The 19763-nt window shown below is 46.1% G+C and overlaps 1 protein-coding gene across 5 annotated transcripts in view; it reads right to left on the reverse strand.

Moving 5' to 3' along the window:
* PAM (peptidylglycine alpha-amidating monooxygenase) overlaps window positions 1-19763 on the reverse strand; it is a 616313-nt gene that overhangs the window by 400630 nt on the left and 195920 nt on the right. For all 5 annotated transcript variants that reach the window (XM_033929183.1, XM_033929181.1, XM_033929180.1 and 2 more), the window contains one exon: window positions 3200-3257. In XM_033929183.1, the coding sequence (XP_033785074.1) occupies window positions 3200-3257 (58 nt within the window). The remainder of the gene's footprint in view (window positions 1-3199; window positions 3258-19763) is intronic.

The raw sequence follows: 19763 nt of genomic DNA on the forward strand, positions 1-19763 counted from the left end.
CCCACCCCGAAGGACCGCTCGCATGCACCTGCACCCCCACCCCGAAGGACCGCTCACACGCACTCCCACCCGCACCCCCACCCTGAAGGACCGCTTGCACCCCCACAGCCTCCCGACCCCCCCATCATGTAGAAGCTCCTACCGGTGTCCTGCTGCTTCCTCTTGGCGGTCCCGACTCCCCGACACGATCGGGGCAAGAGGGAGCTCAAGCCCTCTTCGCCCAGCCAACCGCGGCACCCCCGATACGATCGGGGCAAGAGGGAGCTCAAGCCCTCTTGCCCCCCCCGACTCCCCGACACGATCGGGGCAAAAGGGAGCCCAAGCCCCCTTGCCCCGCCGACTCCCCAACTCCCCCGACAATATTGGGCCAGGAGGGAGCCAAAGTCCTCCTGGCCCTGGCGACCCCCCCCCCCCCGCTAGTTGTTCGGGCCAGGAGGGAGCCCAAACCCTCCTGGCCACGGCGACCCCCTACCCCCACCCCGCACTACATTACGGGCAGGAGGGATCCCAGGCCCTCCTGCCCTCGACGCAAACCCCCCTCCCCCCAACGACCGCCCACCCCCCAAGAACCTCCGACCGCCCCCCCAGCCGACCCGCGACCCCCCTGGCCGACCCCCATGACACCCCCCCCCCCCCTCCCCGTACCTTTGTGTAGTTGGCCGGACAGACGGGAGCCAAACCCGCCTGTCCGGCAGGCAGCCAACGACGGAATGAGGCCGGATTGGCCCATCCGTCCCAAAGCTCAGCCTACTGGTGGGGCCTAAGGTGCCTGGGCCAATCAGAATAGGCCCGGGAGCCTTATGTCCCTCCTGGGGGTGGGGCCTCGGGCACATGGTCGGGTTGGGCCCATGTGCCTCAGGCCCCGCCCCCAGGTGGGCCCAACCCGACCATGTGCCCAAGGCCCCGCCCCCAGGAGGGACCTAAGGCTCCCGGGCCTATTCTGATTGGCCCAGGCGCCTTAGGCACCACCAGTAGGCGGAGCTTTGGGACGGATGGGCCAATCCGGCCTCATTCCGTCGTTGGCTGCCTGCCGGACAGGCGGGTTTGGCTTCCGTCTGTCCGGCCAACTACACAAAGGTACAGGGAAGGGGGGTGGGGGTGTCGTGGGGGTCGGCCAGGGGGGTCGCGGGTCAGCTGGGGGGCGGTTGGAGGTTCTTGGGGGGGTCGTTGGGGGGAGGGGGGTTTGCGTCGAGGGCAGGAGGGCCTGGGATCCCTCCTGCCCGTAATGTAGTGCGGGGTGGGGGTAGGGGGTCGACGTGGCCAGGAGGGTTTGGGCTCCCTCCTGGCCCGAACAACTAGCGGGGGGGGGGGTCGCCAGGGCCAGGAGGACTTGGGCTCCCTCCTGGCCCGATATTGTCGGGGAGTTGGGGAGTCGGCGGGGCAAGAGGGCTTGGGCTCCCTTTTGCCCTGATCGTGTCGGGGAGTCGGGGGGGGGGGGGCAAGAGGGCTTGAGCTCCCTCTTGCCTCGATCGTGTCGGGGGTGCCGCGGTTGGCTGGGGCAAGAGGGCTTGAGCTCCCTCTTGCCCCGATCGTGTCGGGGGTGCCGCGGTTGGCTGGGGCAAGAGGGCTTGAGCTCCCTCTTGCCCCGATCGTGTCGGGTGTTGGGACCGCCAAGAGGAAGCAGCAGGACACCAGTAGGAGCTTCTACATGATGGGGGGTCGGTCGGGAGGCTGTGGGGGTGCGAGCGGTCCTTCAGGGTGGGGGTGCGGGTGCGGGTGGGAGTGCGTGCGAGCGGTCCTTCGGGGTGGGGGTGCGAGCGGTCCTGCGAGGGGGTGAATCGGACGTCGGGGGGGAACTATGTAAAAAAAATTTGTACAACGCGCTCACGCATATAACGTGCAAGGGTATGCGCGGTACGTAAAAACCACGTATAACGCGCGCGTTATATGCGAGAAAATACGGTACTTAGCTTAGTGGTCGATGTGCAGGGATGTCAGGCCAACATGTTTCACTTATTAAGGTTTTCTCAAGGCAATAATCCCTTCCTGCTTATAGCCACTGTTTAAGACCATAGCCATCATCCAAAGATCTTAATAGGATCGGAGGTGAGCATATCATAACTTATTAAGATAGATCATAGGACCTCCTATGATCTGTATATCATTTCAGGTCCACATCCTGAATGTAGTATTATAATCATTTATGCTTTGACCCTCCTCTCCCTACCGTTTCAATTGATTATGCACAAGTGCTAAAAATTTTTTATATTAATTGATCATACAAAAACCTTTCTTTCTATATTTCATATACAAAAAACCTTTTTTATCACACTACCATTTCAATTAATTATCCACAAGTGCTAAAAAATGTGTTAATTGGTCATGTAAAAACCTTTCTTCCTATATTTCATGTGCAAAAAACCTTTTTTATCGAAAATAACAAATAGTCATAATATAATGTGGAAAGGCAACACTTATCTTAGGTGGAAACAGCCACCACCAGCGCTGATGTATCAATGCAAACTCCCAGACCTAAAATGATATACAGATCATAGGAGGTCCTATGATCTGACCATCTTACTAAGTTATGATATGCTCACCTCCGTTCCGAAACAAGAATTATATAATGATTTCAAATGGAAACTTTATTCAATTAATTGTTAACGACTGCTTGATAAATTTTGTTTAAATTGATATGAAATAGAACTAAAGCAGTGGCTATTTTTTAGCACCTTTAAGGAATCTTTAATACTCCTACATATAAGATTTCATACAAACATCGTGTTACCCACATATATATATTTTTCTACACATTTAATCCTAGCATCTAATCCATGCTGTCTAGGCTACCTTCTTATAATCAGACAAAAATAATCATGAGTCTTTTCAGATAGGGACTATATTGATATTAGTAAGTGCAAGCAAATAAACAAACAGTCTGCTCAATGAAGTGGAATTAAGCATCCAGATTTAGACAGAAAGACAATACCTTATAAATTGGACTGCCTGGTACTTGCTGAAAAATCATCTGCTTTCTGCATTCAAATCTCAATAACTCATGACTGTCCCGCAAAAAAAGATACAGTTTGTTATCTTGACTCTTAAGTAGCTTTCACTGGTTTCTTTCTACAGTAGGCAGGATCAATACATTTCACTAACAGTAACAATCATGGATTAAAGCTTACAGTAGTGAAATAAAGAAACCTCTTGGCCATACCAAGAGAATGCAATCAATTTTTTTCCATTCAGCAGTACTCACCCACATAGACTTCATCATCCACTGGGAGGCGATATGATGTGCAGAGATAGGTATCAGACTGCAAAAGAATGGGGGGGGGGGAACAATACACATACCATAAATATGTTTTATTTACTGGGATTTATTAACCACCTTTATGAAAAGATTCACTCAAGTCCATGTACAGCAAATATAGCTTGATACAAAACTTATAGTTTTGTTAACAGCATAACAATAATAAAATGATCAAATATAAGCATAAATACAATCAATGAGAAACTTGGAGACAGGCAAACTGAATCCCAATAACAGGATCAACATGATACAGTGTCAGAAATATACACATAAAAGCAGCACAATAGAACAATCATATGAGAGAAAGCACAGTTACTTACTTGTAACAGGTGTTATCCGAGGACAGCAGGCAGATATTCTCACATGTGGGTGACATCATCCAAAGAACCTGGTAAGGACAGTGTTAAAGTGTATTGTCACTTTAAAAAATTTTCAGTCCCAAGACTTCCCATACCGCGCATGCGCCAGTGCCTTCCCGCTCAGGGTCGGCTTGTGGGATCATCAGTTCAATAAAAAAGCTAAGAAGCCAACTAGGGGAAATGGAAGAGTTGTGAGAATATCTTCCTGCTTTCCACGGATAACACCTGTTACAGGTAAGTAACTGTGCTTTATCCTAGGACAAGCAGGCAGCATATTCTCACATGTGGAAATCCTTAGCTACGAGGATCAGGGTTGAAGTTGGTATTTAAATGGAGAATAAATTTTGTAGAACTGCTTGGCCAAACCGACTATTGTGTCTGGAAAGATTCTCCAAACAGTAATGGGATATGAAGATATGAACTGAGGGATCAGGTGGCTTCAAATCTATTAGGATCAAATGGCAAGAAGAGCTCATTAGAAGTCCTGTGAAACTTGGTGCAATCCAAGTAATAAGCTAGAGAACATTTACAGTCCAATATATGGAGTGCTGCTTCTCTAGGCTGCGAATACGGTCTTGCTAAGAAGCCAGGAAGAACTATAGATTGGATCAGATGAAATTCCAAGATGAGCTTTGGGAGGAATTTTAGGATGTGTGCGAAGAACCACTCTGTCATGATAGATATTGTATAAAGTAGGTCTGACACAAGTGTTTGAAGCTCACTGACTCAGCATACAGATGTGTTTGCAGAGTCGAAATATTATTTTCCAAGAGAGAAACTTTAAAGATGATGCCAAAAGAGGTTCAAACGGAGGTTTCATCAGAGTGGAAAGTATAACATTAAGATCCCAAGGAACTGGAGGGGGCTTGATTGGTGGTTTCATGAAAAAGGCCTTTCATGAATCTGGAAAGTAAAGTAGGTACAGATAACTGTTTCTTATCCAGAAGTGAATGAAAAGCAGTAATGGTACTGAGATGAACTCTGACTGGAGTGGTTTTGAGACCAGAGTTAGAGATATTCAATAGGACAAATAAATGGATTCAGCTAGTTGAGATTGCACCAAGATGTGAAACAAATCCACTTAAAGCAATAACTTTGTTGTGTAGAAGGTTTTCTGGAAGCTTCAATAATGGCTGACACTGGTACAGAAAGCGTTGAGGTATCAGTGCTAACAAACAGACTGGGATGAAACAGAGATCCTTCATTCTGTGTCAGCAACGTTTGGAAAGATTGGAAGTGTGATGGGTTCCCATACACTGTATTGCAGAACGAGAGTGAATCATGGTTGTCGAGACCTCCGAGGTGCTGTATTATAGTGGTCTGATCTTGGTGAAGTTTGAGTAGAGTTTTCCCGAGTAGAGGGAAAGCATAAAGTAAGTTACCATGCCAGTCTAGGAGAAAGGCATCAGACTCCAAGTGATCGGGGGTGTAGATTCTGGGACAGAAGTTTAGAAGTTTGTGACTCTGTGGAGACACAAAAAGATCTACTTCTGGAGTGCTCCAATCCACAAAGATCTGACATAAAGTAGTGGTGCTGAGGGACCACTCATATGGTTGAAAGATCCTACTCAACTTGTCAACCAAGATATTCTGTTTTCCTGCTAGTTAGACTGTCTTTAGGAAAATGTTGCAAGAATAGCCCAGGATCAGATCTGTACTGCTTCCCGGTAGAGAAAGCAAGATTCTGTTCCACCCTGTTTGTTCACGTAGTACAAGGCTACTTGGTTGTCCGTTTGAATGAGCAGTACTTGATTGAGGAGACGATCCTGAAATGTGTGTATAGTGTTTCAGCTGCTTGAAACTCGATAGTATTGATATGGAAACTTTTCTTTTAAGAGCTCCAAGTACCCTAAGTAAGTAGGCCATCCATAATGTGACCATATGTCCTGTTTTGAACATGACCATCTTGTTGTTAGATCCCCTGTCTCATTGTCCCCATGCACAGCTTCGGGACGCCGAAATGTCCCGTTTTCAGAGAGAGCGTCCCAAAGCTGTGCGTGGGGACAACAGGACAATCGATCATGGAGCCTGAGCTCTCTCCCTGCTTCCCTGCCCGCCGCTGCCGCAACTGCAGTAAAGGAAAGTCCAGGCGTCGGCCCACAAGCCTTCTCCCCAACATCAATTCTGACTTCGGAGAGGAAGTTCCGGGCCAGCCAGGCAGCGATTGGTTGGCCCGGACCTTCTCTCTGATGTCAGAATTGATGTCAGGGGAAGGCTTGTGGGCCAGTGCTGGACCTTCCTTTCCTGTAGTTGCAGCGGAGGGGAAAGGAAGCAGCAGCGGGCGGTGGACCCCGGGGGGGGGGGGGGCTGTAAGCAGAAGAATTTGTGGTAGGCCAGGCTTCGGTGCTGGAGGGAGGCAGACAGGCAGGCAATCTTTGGTGCAGCAGGGAGGAAGGGAGGTTGGCTGGCTTTGGGGAAGGTGTGAGACAAAGGCTGGAAGGCAGTGAGGGGGACATAGGAAGGAGGGAGGGAGGAAGGAAGGAAGGAGAGAAAGAGGCAGAGAAAGGGGGGTTTGTAAGCAGAAGAAAGACTAGAGAGAGAAAGGCCTGGACCAAAGAAACTCAGGAGGCAGATGCAGGACTATGGTATGAGCAGAGGGGGAGAGACCCTGAGGAAGAACAGAGAGATGGAAGATCATAACAGAGGAGGGAGAGAGAGGAAGACCTGGAACAAAGGTACAAAGGAGAACTGACACTGGATCTGGGAAGGGTAAGAGAGGGAAAAGAGAGAGAGACCTGTACCCAAAGGGGATGGGGCTGGGCTGTGAAAGAAAGGTTGGATGTAAAAGAAAGAAAGAAATATTGGATGCACAGTCAGAAGGAAGTGCAACCAGACACTTATGAAATCACCAAACAACAACGGTAGGAAAAATGATTTTATTTTCAATTTAATGATCAAAATGTGTCAGTTTTGAGAATTTATATCTGCTGTCTATATTTTACACTATATTTGTCTATTTTTCAATAGTTACTGAGGTGACATTGCATATTTTAAAGTCATCTGCCTTGACATCTTTGATAACCCCCCAAATATACTCAAGGAACATCTGGAGTGGGAAGAAGAGATACAATCCCTCAATGATGCTGCTCTCCTAGACACTGATTGACTTCGGCATGGCATCCAAGATCTAGCTTTCAACAACAGATAGGAGCATTGCTTGAACTGGGCTGGTGCTGTAGACATCGTAGCCAGTGCTTGCACTTGATGTGACTGAAGCATCACAGCCAATTCCCTCTATACCAGCTCTTTAATTTGGTCTTATAGGAATGGCACCGGTACCATGGAAGTCATTGGTAGAGATGATGCAGGCTACCTTGGTTGTCGAGGCATTAGTGACCTCGATGAAGAGGCATGCTTCAGAGGAGAACCACTTGGAGGGGCAGCGATCTTGCCTCAGTACATTGATACTTGAAATGCGTCAATGGTGTAAACATCTGAGAAGATGCCGATGCACTTTTTGATGAGGAAGAGTGCTTATGCTTCTTAGCCTTTTTTTGCTTGTTCCCCTGACAGAGGCAGCACCAATGATATAGAAGTGGATCAAGGAGTCGATGTTTGGACTGGTACCAATGCTGAAGTTGGTCTCTGGACACTTGCGTTGGAGTCAGCAGACATTCTGGTTGTTCCCAATGAACCAAAAAGTTTTTGATACTGAAGCTGCCTTGCTTTCAATGACCTTTTCTGCAGAGTAGAACAGTGGAAGCAGGACTCGGCACGGTGGGCAGGACCAAGGCACTGAATGCACCAGTTATGTGGATCAGTAGCCAAAACAGTCTTGTTACACTGAGTGCATTGCTTGAAGTCACTGGACATCGAGGGGAACACAACCAACGCAAGGTCAAAGGACTCAATGGTCTAGGGAGGTAGAGTAGAATCAAACCCCTTCAAAATGTCAGTGCTCCCAGCCTGAAAACAGGCTGTGGGGTGTCCGAGGACCCGAAAACAAAAAACACTGGAAAAAGGATATTTTTCCCCCTACCAGGAGAAAAAAAGAAGAAAACAATTTTATGACAAAAGTATAATAAAATAATAAATGGGAAGGCAAAAATCTTTGAAAAAAGTTTGACACGCTTGGAGATACTCCAAGAACACGGCTTCTCAGCTCCGCAGAAAACTGAGAACTGGTGGCTCCGCAAGTCGACATCAGGTGGGAAGGCACCAGTGCATGTGTGGTACGCAATCTCGAGACTGAAAATTTTTTTAAGTGACAGTACACTAACACTGTCGTTACTGGGCTCCGTGGATGATGTCGCCCATGTTAGAATATGTTGTCTGCTTGTCCTAAGATAAATAGGATAAATGTTAGCAGGGAACACATGATACATCATAATAGCATGAACATCCATTTTAGAAAAAAAAATAGACATCTTAAATATCAAGAGGGCAGATAAATTCCTTGACAAAAAAAGTGTTTTTTTAGTCTGCACATGTTGAGGAAGGTCAGATCACTATTCCATCAAGAACATTTCTCAGTATTGGTACAATCCACTGTGCTTTCTCAACTAGATTATTGTAACTCAGTTAATACAGAATACTGCAGCTAAGCTCATTTTTGGGAAAAGAAAGTATGATCATGTTTCCCCTTTGTTGATAAAGCTTCACTGGCTCCCAGTTCACTTTAGGATCCAGTTTAAATGTCCCCTTATGTTGGAATACCCTTAAACTTTGCCATTTGAGAAACACACAAAGATATAAGTTAGCCTTCCCTTCCTTTAAGGGAATTAAATCTGCTGGGAAGCTCAATCTTTTGTTTTCAAGTTTGTAGAGATCTGGAATGAACTTCCTGACTCCATTAGGCTTTTAGGCCAGCTGCAATTATTTTGTAAATTCCTGAAAACTTTGATGTTCTCGCAATTTTTAAATGGTTTAACTACAGCCTCAACTAAATAATATTATAGTTATTTTTCTTATGCTTTTCTTATGTTTTCTGCTATGTACTCTAGTCTTAATTATATATGAACCGAGTCGAGCTCCACTGGGAGATGACCCGGTATATAAACCAAAGATTAGATTAGATATGAACACAGCAGTATATGAACATCTATGTTATTAAATGGCAACATAGACATTTAAGTGTTGAAACTGAAATAGTTATGTCAGCTATTTTAGGAATATAGATGTCTACACTTCCTCCTCTGAATCCGCAGTTTCAGCATCCACGGATTCGGTTATTCACAATTTTAAAACAAAAAACCCCATTTAAATTGTTCAGGCTATTTTAAGCCCTGTAAGCCCCTCCTTAAGCCTTACCTGGTGGTCTAGCGGGTTTTCGGGGCAGGAGCAATCTTCCCACGCTCCTGCCCTGTGCAGATTGCTCATAGGAAATGACTACGACGGGAGCTCAAGGCAGCCATTTTCTATGAGCGATCTGCACAGGGCAAGAGCGTGGGAAGATTGATCCTGCCCCCAAAACCCGCTAGACCACCAGGTAAGGCTTAAGGGGGGGCTTACAGGGCTTAAAATAGCCAGGGGGAAGCGGGGGTTAGGGGAAGAACCGGCCCGAATATCATTCGTGGGTTTTTTAAATATTCGGAGGCCAGCTCTGCCCCTAACCCCCATGGATATGGAGGGAGAAGTGTATTTCTCCCAAAGCTGTCACAGAGCCCGGAATCCAGGAAGTCTACATCTGAATGCTGAGGAGAAACAAAATTAGTTTTGGATTGGCTTAGTCAAAGTCCTCACTTGCACCTCTTACAGATGCTGTAGCAGGACCTGAAACCAGAAAAATGTTTTTGAATTAAATCAGTTCTTCAAAGAAGAAAAAGTGGGCTCAGATTCCTCAACAGCAATGTGAAAGACAGATATCAAAATACAGAAAGAATCTGGTTGCAAATATTGCTACTAAAAGGCAGTGCAACCAGTTATACTTCCCCCTCCTGTTTTGCAGTTTTAGGACTTGCAATTTCGATTATTTTCAATTTCCTATGGGAACTCTCGACAGTCATTTTGAATGAGTGATCTGCATGGGGCAGGAGTGTAGGAAGATCACTCCTGCCCCGAAAGACCACTAGAACACCAGGTAAGGTCTGGGATGCCAGGGGGAAGGTGGGAGGAAGGCGGGGGTGAGTCATTGTCGACCCATAAGTTATTCGCAAATTTTCAATATTCGTGGGCCGGCTCTGCCCCTAACCCCCGTGAATACTGAGAGAAGAGTGTATTAAGTTTAAGGGGCAGTTACTTTTTCAAATGGGTGTTAGTGTTGGATAACTTGGGGGTCCTTTAAGGTGCACTAACAGATTTAGCACAAGCTAACAAATTAGTGGGCATTAAGTACCATGCAGCTCATCAGCTGTCTAGTATTTAGGCCCACATTCTATAAACGGTGCCTTAAGTTAGGTGCCTGTAGATGCCCTAATGGCACCTAAGTGTAAAATGTCATTTAATAACGATTGCAAGCTGTTATATAAGAAAAATCTAATCTAATCTTTGGTTTATATACCGGGTCATCTCCCAGTGGAGCTCAACTCAGTTCACATATAATTAAGACTACAAAAACTGCGCCTTCATCACAGCTACAGAGGTGCTTTATGATGCCTAATGCCACTATAGGCATGACTAAAGCTGGAAGTGGCATTAGGCGTTATAAAGTGCCTCCGTAGCCACAATTCACATGAAAGGTAGGTGCCAGAAATGTAGGCCTTGAAAACCTTGGCCTACATTTCTGGTGCCTACCTTTCACAAAGAGACACAATTCTATAAAAGGTGCCGTTGCATGATTGATAAAGTCAGCGGCCATTTTTTATGTGGACGACGCCAGCGCCATTTATAAAATCTGGGCCTTAGTGTATGCTAATCATTTGTATGTGCTAAATCATTTGTGAACCTTAGCAAAAAAGACTTCTTTGTTCCTTAAAGTAATAATTTTAAAATTGTGTTATGTATTTATTCAGATACACTGTCTAATATTACATTTTGTTTAAAGATCAGCAACCATCTAATGTGACAAATGCATTAATAGGATAAACCATGAAGGGAGAGGGAGAAAAACTTTTCCCCCTCCTCATCACTATAAATTGTTTGCATGTCTGATTCTAAAACTGTTTTGCCCCCATTTTATGTGGACAATTACTCAGTTTCTTGTATAAAACTAATATAAAAGTGTTTATGCTAAGATGTATGAGTAAAGTGCGCTCTGTGGACTTAAATCCCCAGAGGGTTTTGCTTCTCCCAGAGAGATAGGCTGCAACCACAGAGCTTATGCCTACCCCACCCCCCTTCTTGTTCAGGCTGAGAGAGAATAGTTGCCATATTTTATAGACCACATGACTGTATGGGAATCTGAGTTAGCATTGTTCTCCCAGTAGTTTTTGTGCCCTTTATTTCTAACAATCTAACACAGCTTAGTTTTATATCTAAGTCTGGAGAACAGTGTTATTTCCACAAGGTGTGGACATACTCCCAGCTCCCTTTTTGGATAGGGAAAGCTGGTAGATTCTGTGACAGAGTTGATTCTAGGACAGATTATGTGACTCTCGCGCTAGCCGAAAACCCCCCAAGCTAGCCGAAAAACTACCGCCTGCTCAAGAGGAGGCGGCAGCGGTTAGTGCGGTCGGCAAATTAGCACGCGCTATTACGCACGTTAAACCACTAAAAAGGAGCACGTTAAACCGCTAAAAGGAGATCGAAGTGTCAAATGTGTGTGCATTAGCTGTGTACTAAAAAAATATTTTTAAATTTGTTTTAAGGGAGCATTTCTGCACTAATCAGTTAGCACAGCTACATTACCACGTGCTAACTGGTTAGTGCAGAATAGCACATGAGGCCTTACTACTGCCAATGGGTAGCAGTAAATGCACAAAACTTAACTGCAACATTAGCCATTAATACATTGGCCATTAATACAAAAAAATAGAAATGGGCCATATTTTTATAGGTGTAGTACAAATGGCTTTAGCGTGCAGGAAAAATCTGCAAAAAATTGTGCTAAAGCCATTTTTTTGCCGCAGCCGCAGCTTGATAAAAGGATCCTTTAAATAGTAATTTTAGAATTTTTATACATTTTGATTATATACACATTTGATTGGAAATTATATACCGTATATTCTAGAATATTAGACAAGATTTTTGGGCCAAAAAAATGGCCCAAAACTGGGGATCTCGTCCTATATTCGGGTCATCATCTGGCCCCCCTCCCAGACTTGATGCATGCCTCTGGTAGGCCGGGACAGGAGGGATCCCTCATGTCCCAGCCGATAATAACAATTTTTTACTCCCCTCCCCCGCATACCTCTTCTTGCATCCCTAGTGGTCCAGCAGTGTATGGGCAGGAGTGAACTTTCTGCACTTCTTCCCTGCGTCCCTCCTTCTTGCCCTCCGCTCTCACGGCCAACAGCACATCAGCACGGCCCTGCGTCGCTCGCTGAATGGCTGCCGTCAGACACAAGAACTGGCGGCCGCCATTTAGGAAACGGCGCAGGGCCAGGCGGGAGCTCAAGAAGCTCACTCCTGCGTGCCAGTGCACCACTGACCACAAGATTGGAGGAAGAGAAGGATGGGTGCAGAAGGAGGGGCGCAGCCCAGGGAAGGAGCACAGAAAGTTCGTCCCTGCCCATACACAGCTGGATTACCAGGGATGCGAGAAGATGTACGCAGGGGGTGTGTGTAAAAAAATTGTTAGTATCAGCTGGAATGGGAGGGATCCCTCCTTTCCCAGCCTACCACTTGACCACCAGAGGGGGAAGAGGGTACAGGGCAGGAAGCTGGGACATAGTGCAGACCCTGGCAGGGAGGGGGGACATGGTGCTGAGCCTGGCAAGTAGTGAGGGGGGCTGGCTGCATAGCCTGGTGGGGCAGGAAGGGAAAGGGGCTGGATTTGGAGCCTGGCAAGTAGTGAGGGGGGGATGGGTGCAGAACCTGGAAGGGGGTTGAGTGTAGAGCCTAGCACAGGAGAGCATGAAGGAGGGGAAACTGGGTGCAGATCCTGGCAGGGCATTGCACTAGAATATTAAGCCCCTGTCATATTCAAGTCAACCATTCTTCCTCCTTTTTTAGGGGAAAAATGGGGGTCTCAACTTATATTTGAGTACACTGTATATGGTATGTTTGTAGCATGACTTTTTGAACTTTTGCGATCACTTGGTAGATATATAAATAAATAATTATTTCTCAGCCTTGAGCCCTGTTTTAGAAACAGCAATGCTCTTATCTCCATTTTACCTTTAACTACATCTGCTTGTGTGTGTTTTAGGTAGGAATAAACTGGTTCTGAAAGGTAGAAAGTATAGGAAATTCTGCTGTCCTGGGAACTGCTTCAAACTAAAGGCTCCTAGGCCTACAGGATAGCTGTGAAACAAATATTTTCAAAATCAAAGAAAATATTTATTTTGCCTCATACTTGCGTATTCTCAATATAATACAAAATTATCAAATATCTTTTCTCTCCTACAGAGTCCCCTTTTTATGATTCACATCCAGATCACTATTACTTTGGGATGATTTCAGAAAAGACGAAAAAAAAATGCGTACTGAGGTTTGTGCTGCTAGTATCACTGATAAAGCTCCACTGGAGTTACTGCAAAAATCAAGTTGCTGATTGAAGAAGCATTCATTTGAGGAGGGCATGCCCTCAGAGACATAGGGGCTCATTTTCAAAGCACTTAGTCACACAAAATACCATAGTAGCCTATGGTACTTCATATGTCTGTGCTTTGAAAATGAGCCCTATAGTGTTCTTGAAGTAAAGCTAAGCCACTGAGCCAACAATAAAAATGAAACTTTAAAGATAACCTATGAGTGGCTCTCATGAAAATGTAGCAAAGTATAATGCAGACTCTGCTGCAAGTCACTGAAAGGACCAAACTCCCTTTTCCAAAAATTGAGAGGCTATAAAACTGGAGAAAAAGTTTATTACGGTACTTATATACCCGTCCTTCACAATACCATCGAGGCAGTTTTTACATTCAGGTACTCTTAAGTATTTTTCTCTATCTATCTTTGAAAGCTCAAAATCTACAAGGAAGAAAATTTAAAATTAACATCAAGAAATACTTTAATCATGGGGTAGATGTCTAGAACATTCTTCCATGGTGGTGGGGAAAAAGTGACAGAATTGAAAAGGATGTGGGATAAACAAGGAAGTTCCCTATATGGCATGAAAATGGAATAAAGGTATAGAGCATTTCCACTCACATTAAAACTTAAAACAACTTTCACACTTTAAAGCAGTGTTTCTCAACTTGGGCCTAGAGTACCTCCTTGCTAGTCAGGTTTTCAAGATATTCACAATGAATATGCATCAACTTGATTTGCATACACTGCCTCCAATATATGCAAATTTCTTTCATGCATATTCATTGTGGATACCCTGAAAACCTGACTGGCAAGGGGGTACTCCAGGACCGAGTTGAGAAACACTGCTTTAAAGGATCAGACTGAACCTGGTGTCCATTACAATACCTAAAGACAAAAGTTTGTGCATGTTGGGAGATGGGGTGGGGTGTTAAACCTACACAGAGTCACACTCACAAATACAACCTTGACCACCTTTCTAGGCAGACTGAGTTGCGCTGGCCTCTGTCTACTACCACTTACTATATTACTATATAAGTAAATGATCACTTAGAAAAAGCTCAAGAAATAGCAATACAGTGAAGCTTTTGTGAAGACAGGTTACTCAAACAGGAAGAAATCATCACAATTTGAATATTCATCATGTAGCTTGTTCAGGCCACTGCTGCAGTCAAAAGTAGGGTCCATATCCATTCCATTTATTCAGAAGCAAAAACAAGAACCTAGAAAAAACAACTACTGATAATTTTATTCTGAGCAAGGTACCTTACCTGTCAGGGTCTGCCAGTTCATAATCACACAGGCAGATTCAAACTTTAAACTGGCTCTTGTTAGTTATGTTCCCCAACAGAGATCACAGTTGAAACTAAACTAAACTAAACTAAACTAAACCTTGGGTTTATATACCGCACCATCTCCACGAATGCGGAGCTCGGCACGGTGTACAGGAAGAAGGATGAGAGAGGAACTATAGTGAAGAGATTAAAGAGTTAGGTGTAAAGGGGGAAGGTGAGAGGCCTAAGAGGGGGGAAGTGTTACAGTTTTGAGAATAGCCAGGTTTTTAGGTGTTTGCGGAAGAGTTGGAGGGAGCTTGAGGTTCGGAGTGGGGAGGTGAGGTTATTCCAGATCTCAGTGATTCTAAAGGGGAGGGATGACCCAAGTTTGCTTGCATGGGAAATACCTTTTATGGAAGGGAAGGATAGTTTAAAAATTTGGGAGGATCTGGAGGAAGTAGGGGTTGGGGAGTTCCAGGATAGAGGGATAACGGCAGGAAGGATGCCATGTAGGATCTTGTAGGCCAGACACGCACATTTGAAGTGGATCCTGGGGATTACTGGGAGCCAATGGAGCTTAGACAGGAGTGGTGAGACGTGATCAAATTTGCTTTTCGCGAAAACAAGCTTAGCTGCGACGTTCTGAATCCGCTGAAGTCTGTGGAGGCTTTTCTTGGTTAGGCTGAGGTAGATAGAATTGCAATAATCCAATCTGGAGAGGATGATGGATTGTACTAGGACTGCGAAGTGTTTTTGGTGAAAATAGGGTCTGACTTTCCTTAGCATGTGAAGGCTGAAGAAGCATTTCTTCACCAGGGATTGGAGATGTTCGTTGAAGGATAGAGAAGAGTCTAAGGTGACACCCAGAACTTTGCTTGAGAACTCGAGCTGTAATGGGGGGCCGGAGGACAATGGGATGGAGGAAGGTAGATGGTCTAATTTTGGGCCGAGCCAAAGGAGTTTTGTTTTGGACTCGTTTAGTTTCATATGCATTGTGAATGCCCAGGATTGGAGGTTCTTTATGCATGAGGATATGTTCGTGGAGAGGTTAGTGAGGTTTGAGTCGGTCTCAAGGAGGACGAGGATGTCATCAGCGTAAGTGTAAAGAGTTTCAAGGGGGGATAGTTGGAGTAGTTTCAGGGAGGACATGTAAATGTTAAAGAGGATTGGGGAGAGGGGTGAGCCTTGTGAGACATCACAAGTCGGGGTCCAGGGGGAGGATGAGGTGCCGCTCATGTTAACCATGTAAGAGCGGGAGCGCAAGAATTTGGAGAACCAATCAAGAACTATGGAGCTAATGCCTATCTCGGAGAGTTGGAAAATTAGAATGTCGTGGTGGACAACGTCAAAAGCTGCGGAGAGGTCGAATTGTAGAAGGACAGCAAACTTGTTACGAGAATGCAGTTGCTGAACCTTAGAGATTAGAGAGGCCAATAGGGATTCAGTGCAGAAGTTGGGTCTGAAGCCATATTGGTAAGGTAAGAGGATGGAGAATCTTTCTAAGTAGGAAGAGAGCTGGGTAGATATGATAGACTCGAGCAGTTTGGTGAGGAGAGGGATATTTGCTATTGGACGGTAGTTGGATGGTATGGAGGGGTCTAGGTCAGCTTTTTTCAGTAAAGGGTCAATGCGATGTGTCCCATTTCAGTGGAGAATAGGCCTGATAATAGGGCAGAATTTATGAGTTTGGTAAGAGATGTGATGGCCTGTGTAGGGATTTTCTCAAATAGGTAGGAGGGAAATGGGTCCAGGATGCAGTTGCATGATTTTAACTTGAGGCAGAGTTTAAGGGTCTGAGAATCAGATATGAGCTTGAAGACAGTCCAGGATCTGTCGGCAGGGATGGGGTTGAGAGCAGCTAGGGTGGGGTTGAGTTCGGGGGGCACCAGAGAATTGTAGGAGATTGCGGGTGGGAAGGAGCGCCTTAAGGTAGAGATCTTATCATTGAAGAATTTTGCTAGGACCTCGGCTGAAGGAGATGAGGGAAGAAGGGTGGAGTCATTTTTAGTGGTTAGGGAGCGCCAAATGTTGAACAATGTGCCATTCTGGTTTTTGGATTTGGAGATCTTGTCTCCATAGAAGTTCTTCCTTGCTTTTTTTAATATTGAGTTGTAGAGTTTGATATTGACTCTCCAGGCCTGTCTGTCAGATGAGGATTTGGATTTTTTCCATTTTCGCTCTAAGGCTCGACATTTTTGTTTCAGGTCTCTATGGAGTGGAAGGTACCAAGGGGCTTTATGGGGATAGGTGATGGATTTAGTGGTTTGGGGGGCGAGGAAATGGTAGGTGGACTTGGAAAGGGCGATCCAGTTGTGCCAATTGTTTTCAGAGTCTGCAAGCTTGGGAATGGAGGGGAGGAGGTTGAGGAATTTGGTCCAGAACAGATCGCTCGAAATTTTTTTCCGGAAGGTAATAGAATTGGGGGATCGGGGTGGGGATCCGAGATGAGACATGAAGATGGGGAGGCAGAAGGCCCCTAGGAGATGGTCTGACCACGGGATGTGTTCCCAACGGGTGTCTTCGGCAGACGTTTTATAAGCGGTGAGGTCGAGGAACTGGATGAGGTCTAGGGTATGCCCTTTTTCATGGGTAGGAGCGGATGTGGGGGGGGGGAACCTAGGGAGATGAGGAAGTCATTGAATTCTATCATGTCCTTGCTGGTGGAGTCGTCAAGGTGGAGATTAACGTCTCCGATGATTAGTAATCTTTGGAATTTGAGGAAGGCATTAGTTATGGTCTCGAAGACAAGGATAGAGGAATTGGACCAAGGGATAGGTGGATGGTATAGTAACAAGATGCCCAGTGGGTGAGGACGGAGCTCATCATTGATTGAGGCTAGCATATATTCTAATGAAGCGTGGGTGCCTCTCTCGAGGAGCTGGACATCAAAGAAGGATTTGTAGAGGAGTGCCAGGCCACCTCCTTTGCGGTTGATTCTGGGTGAAAAGAGGCCTTGGTAGCCATGGGTGCAGAGTTCGTTTTGTGTGAAGAGGTCGTCTTTTGAGATCCATGATTCTGTGATGCACAGGAATCCAGGATCAAGGTCCTCAAGGAGGTCCTTCAGAATTTGAATTTTATTGCATGCGGATCTGGCGTTGTAGTAAAGGGTCGGGACAGGGGTGAGAGAGTTAGAGGCATGGCAGGGGAGGTTAGTATGGGGGACAGGCTTTAGAGAGGTGGGATTGACTTTGCGGGGGGGGGTTTCAGGTGGGGTGATTCCTGGGGCGTGTCAGGGTGGGGATTCTGGTGCCAGGGCCAGAATTGTGACTATTTGAGGAGTCGAGCAGGTTGGGAGAGGGAGGGTTCAGGCAGAGGGAGGTGTTGAGAGATGAGCAGAGCAGGAGTATAAGGACCCAAAGGGGTGGCTTCATGGTGGGGGGGTTTTTTGGTCAGAAAAGGGCCTTAGCAATGGGCAGAGACTAGTAACTGGACAAATTCCAGCGGAGGGGCTTAGCGATGGCTAATTGGGTAAGAGCCTTTATAATGCAATCAAGTAAACTGTACAGATCACGATGGAATTTGAACATGGGAGACTTAAGCCAGGCAGGCAGAGTGGAGGCAGCGGACTGTTCAGCAGGGGCTGTAGGGGGCGGAGTTTGTCTCCTACGTCGGCCAATTCTTTCCCTTGCGGTGCCTGGAGCCGAAGAAGGGCTGAGCAGGAAAGATAGCAGTTTTACAGGTTTGAAGAACGGCTCAGCAAGGGCTGTTGGGGGCGGAGTTGGTCTCCCACGACGGCCAACTCTTTCCCTTGCGGTGGCTGGAGCCGAAGAAGGGCTGAGCAGGAAAGATGGCAGTTTTTCAGATTTGAAGAATGGCTCAGCAAGGGCTGTTGGGGGCGGAGTTGGTCTCCCACGACGGCCAACTCCTTCCCTTGCGGTGGCTGGAGTCGAAGAAGGGTTGAGCAGGAAAGATGGCAGTTTTTCAGATTTGAAGAATGGCTCAGCAAGGGCTGTTGGGGGCAGAGTTGGTCTCCCACGCCGGCCAACTCCTTCCCTTGCGGTGGCTGGAGCCGAAGAAGGGCTGAGCAGGAAAGATGGCAGTTTTTCAGATTTGAAGAATGGCTCAGCAAGGGCTTTTGGGGGGCGGAGATTTCTCTTCCTGCTATGAATGAGATGCTTAATACCATGACTTCCAATAGTCTACGTACCTTATGCCAATAAGAGAGATTGAAGAAGCCAATTTTTTTTCAAGTTTTTTTATTAAATGATCCATGCTAAAGATTGTGTAAACAGTAATGTGCATAGTTTATATTAACAATAAATAAAATACCTAGTTCTGATGCAAGTGTATCCTCATTGAAGTACACTGAAGCTACAATGACTTCCAATACATATATTCACAGTTGTGAGTGATTCATTGGTGCCATCCATCTTTTAAAAGGAATTTGGACTCATTCCCTTTTGGAATGTCCCAAACTGAATTTTATGGAGAGGCTGAACAAAATAGAGAAATAGGCGCATCGAATAATCAGACCCATGCTTCACTCTTGTTAGGGGATAAAGCACCCCTTCTTACATGTGGAGGGGCATAATCGAAAGGGACGTCTAAGTCCGTTTACAAGTCGTCCAAAGTTTAAAAGAGCCTAAGACACATTTTCAAAAGAGACGTCCAACTTTTTTTTAATTTTGAAAATTGTCTAATTATACGTCCTGCCGATCTGATCGTCCAAGCCGCTAAATCGTCCATCTTTATACCACATTTCCGTCTAACTTTCCGTCCAAGTCCAAAACGCCTAGAACAAGCCCTGTTGGACGTGGGAGGGGTCTGCAAAGTGATGGACTGCACACCCAGACATGCCACCTAAATAGTGGGGTACCTTACAAGGCACTGCTGTGAACTTCACAAAAAGAGTGCCATGGCTTCTCCTCACTACAGCTCCCTTATAGGTTTTGGTGAGCCCACCAAACCACCTCCAGAATCCCCTAGACCCATTTATCTACCATCCCAATAGCCCTTATGGCTGCAGGAGCCACTTAAATGCCAGTATAAAAGGGATTTGGGGGGTATATAGGGAAGTACACATGTTTCAGTATCAATGCAGTGATTACAGGGGCTTATGGGCATGGGTCCTCCTCTCTATGAGTCCCTAACCCACCCCCAAGACGACTTAAGCTGCCTCTGGGCTGTACGACTAGGCTTTCCTATGCCAGGCGGCCAGATGATGGTCTGGAGGCTGAAATTTAAAGTTGTGTGTGAGGTGGGGGGGGTCGGTGATCACTGGGGTAGTGTGTGGGATTGGGCCCATGTGCCTAAGGCCCCACCCACAGGAGGGACCTAAGGCTCCCGGGCCTATTCTGATTGGCCCAGGCGCCTTAGGCCCCATCAGTAGGCGGGGCTTTGGTTAGGCTGGGCCAAGCCGGCCCCATTCGT

This window comes from Geotrypetes seraphini, chromosome 1 (genome assembly GCF_902459505.1).
Source record: "Geotrypetes seraphini chromosome 1, aGeoSer1.1, whole genome shotgun sequence".
In the NCBI taxonomy this organism is placed as follows: domain Eukaryota; kingdom Metazoa; phylum Chordata; class Amphibia; order Gymnophiona; family Dermophiidae; genus Geotrypetes; species Geotrypetes seraphini.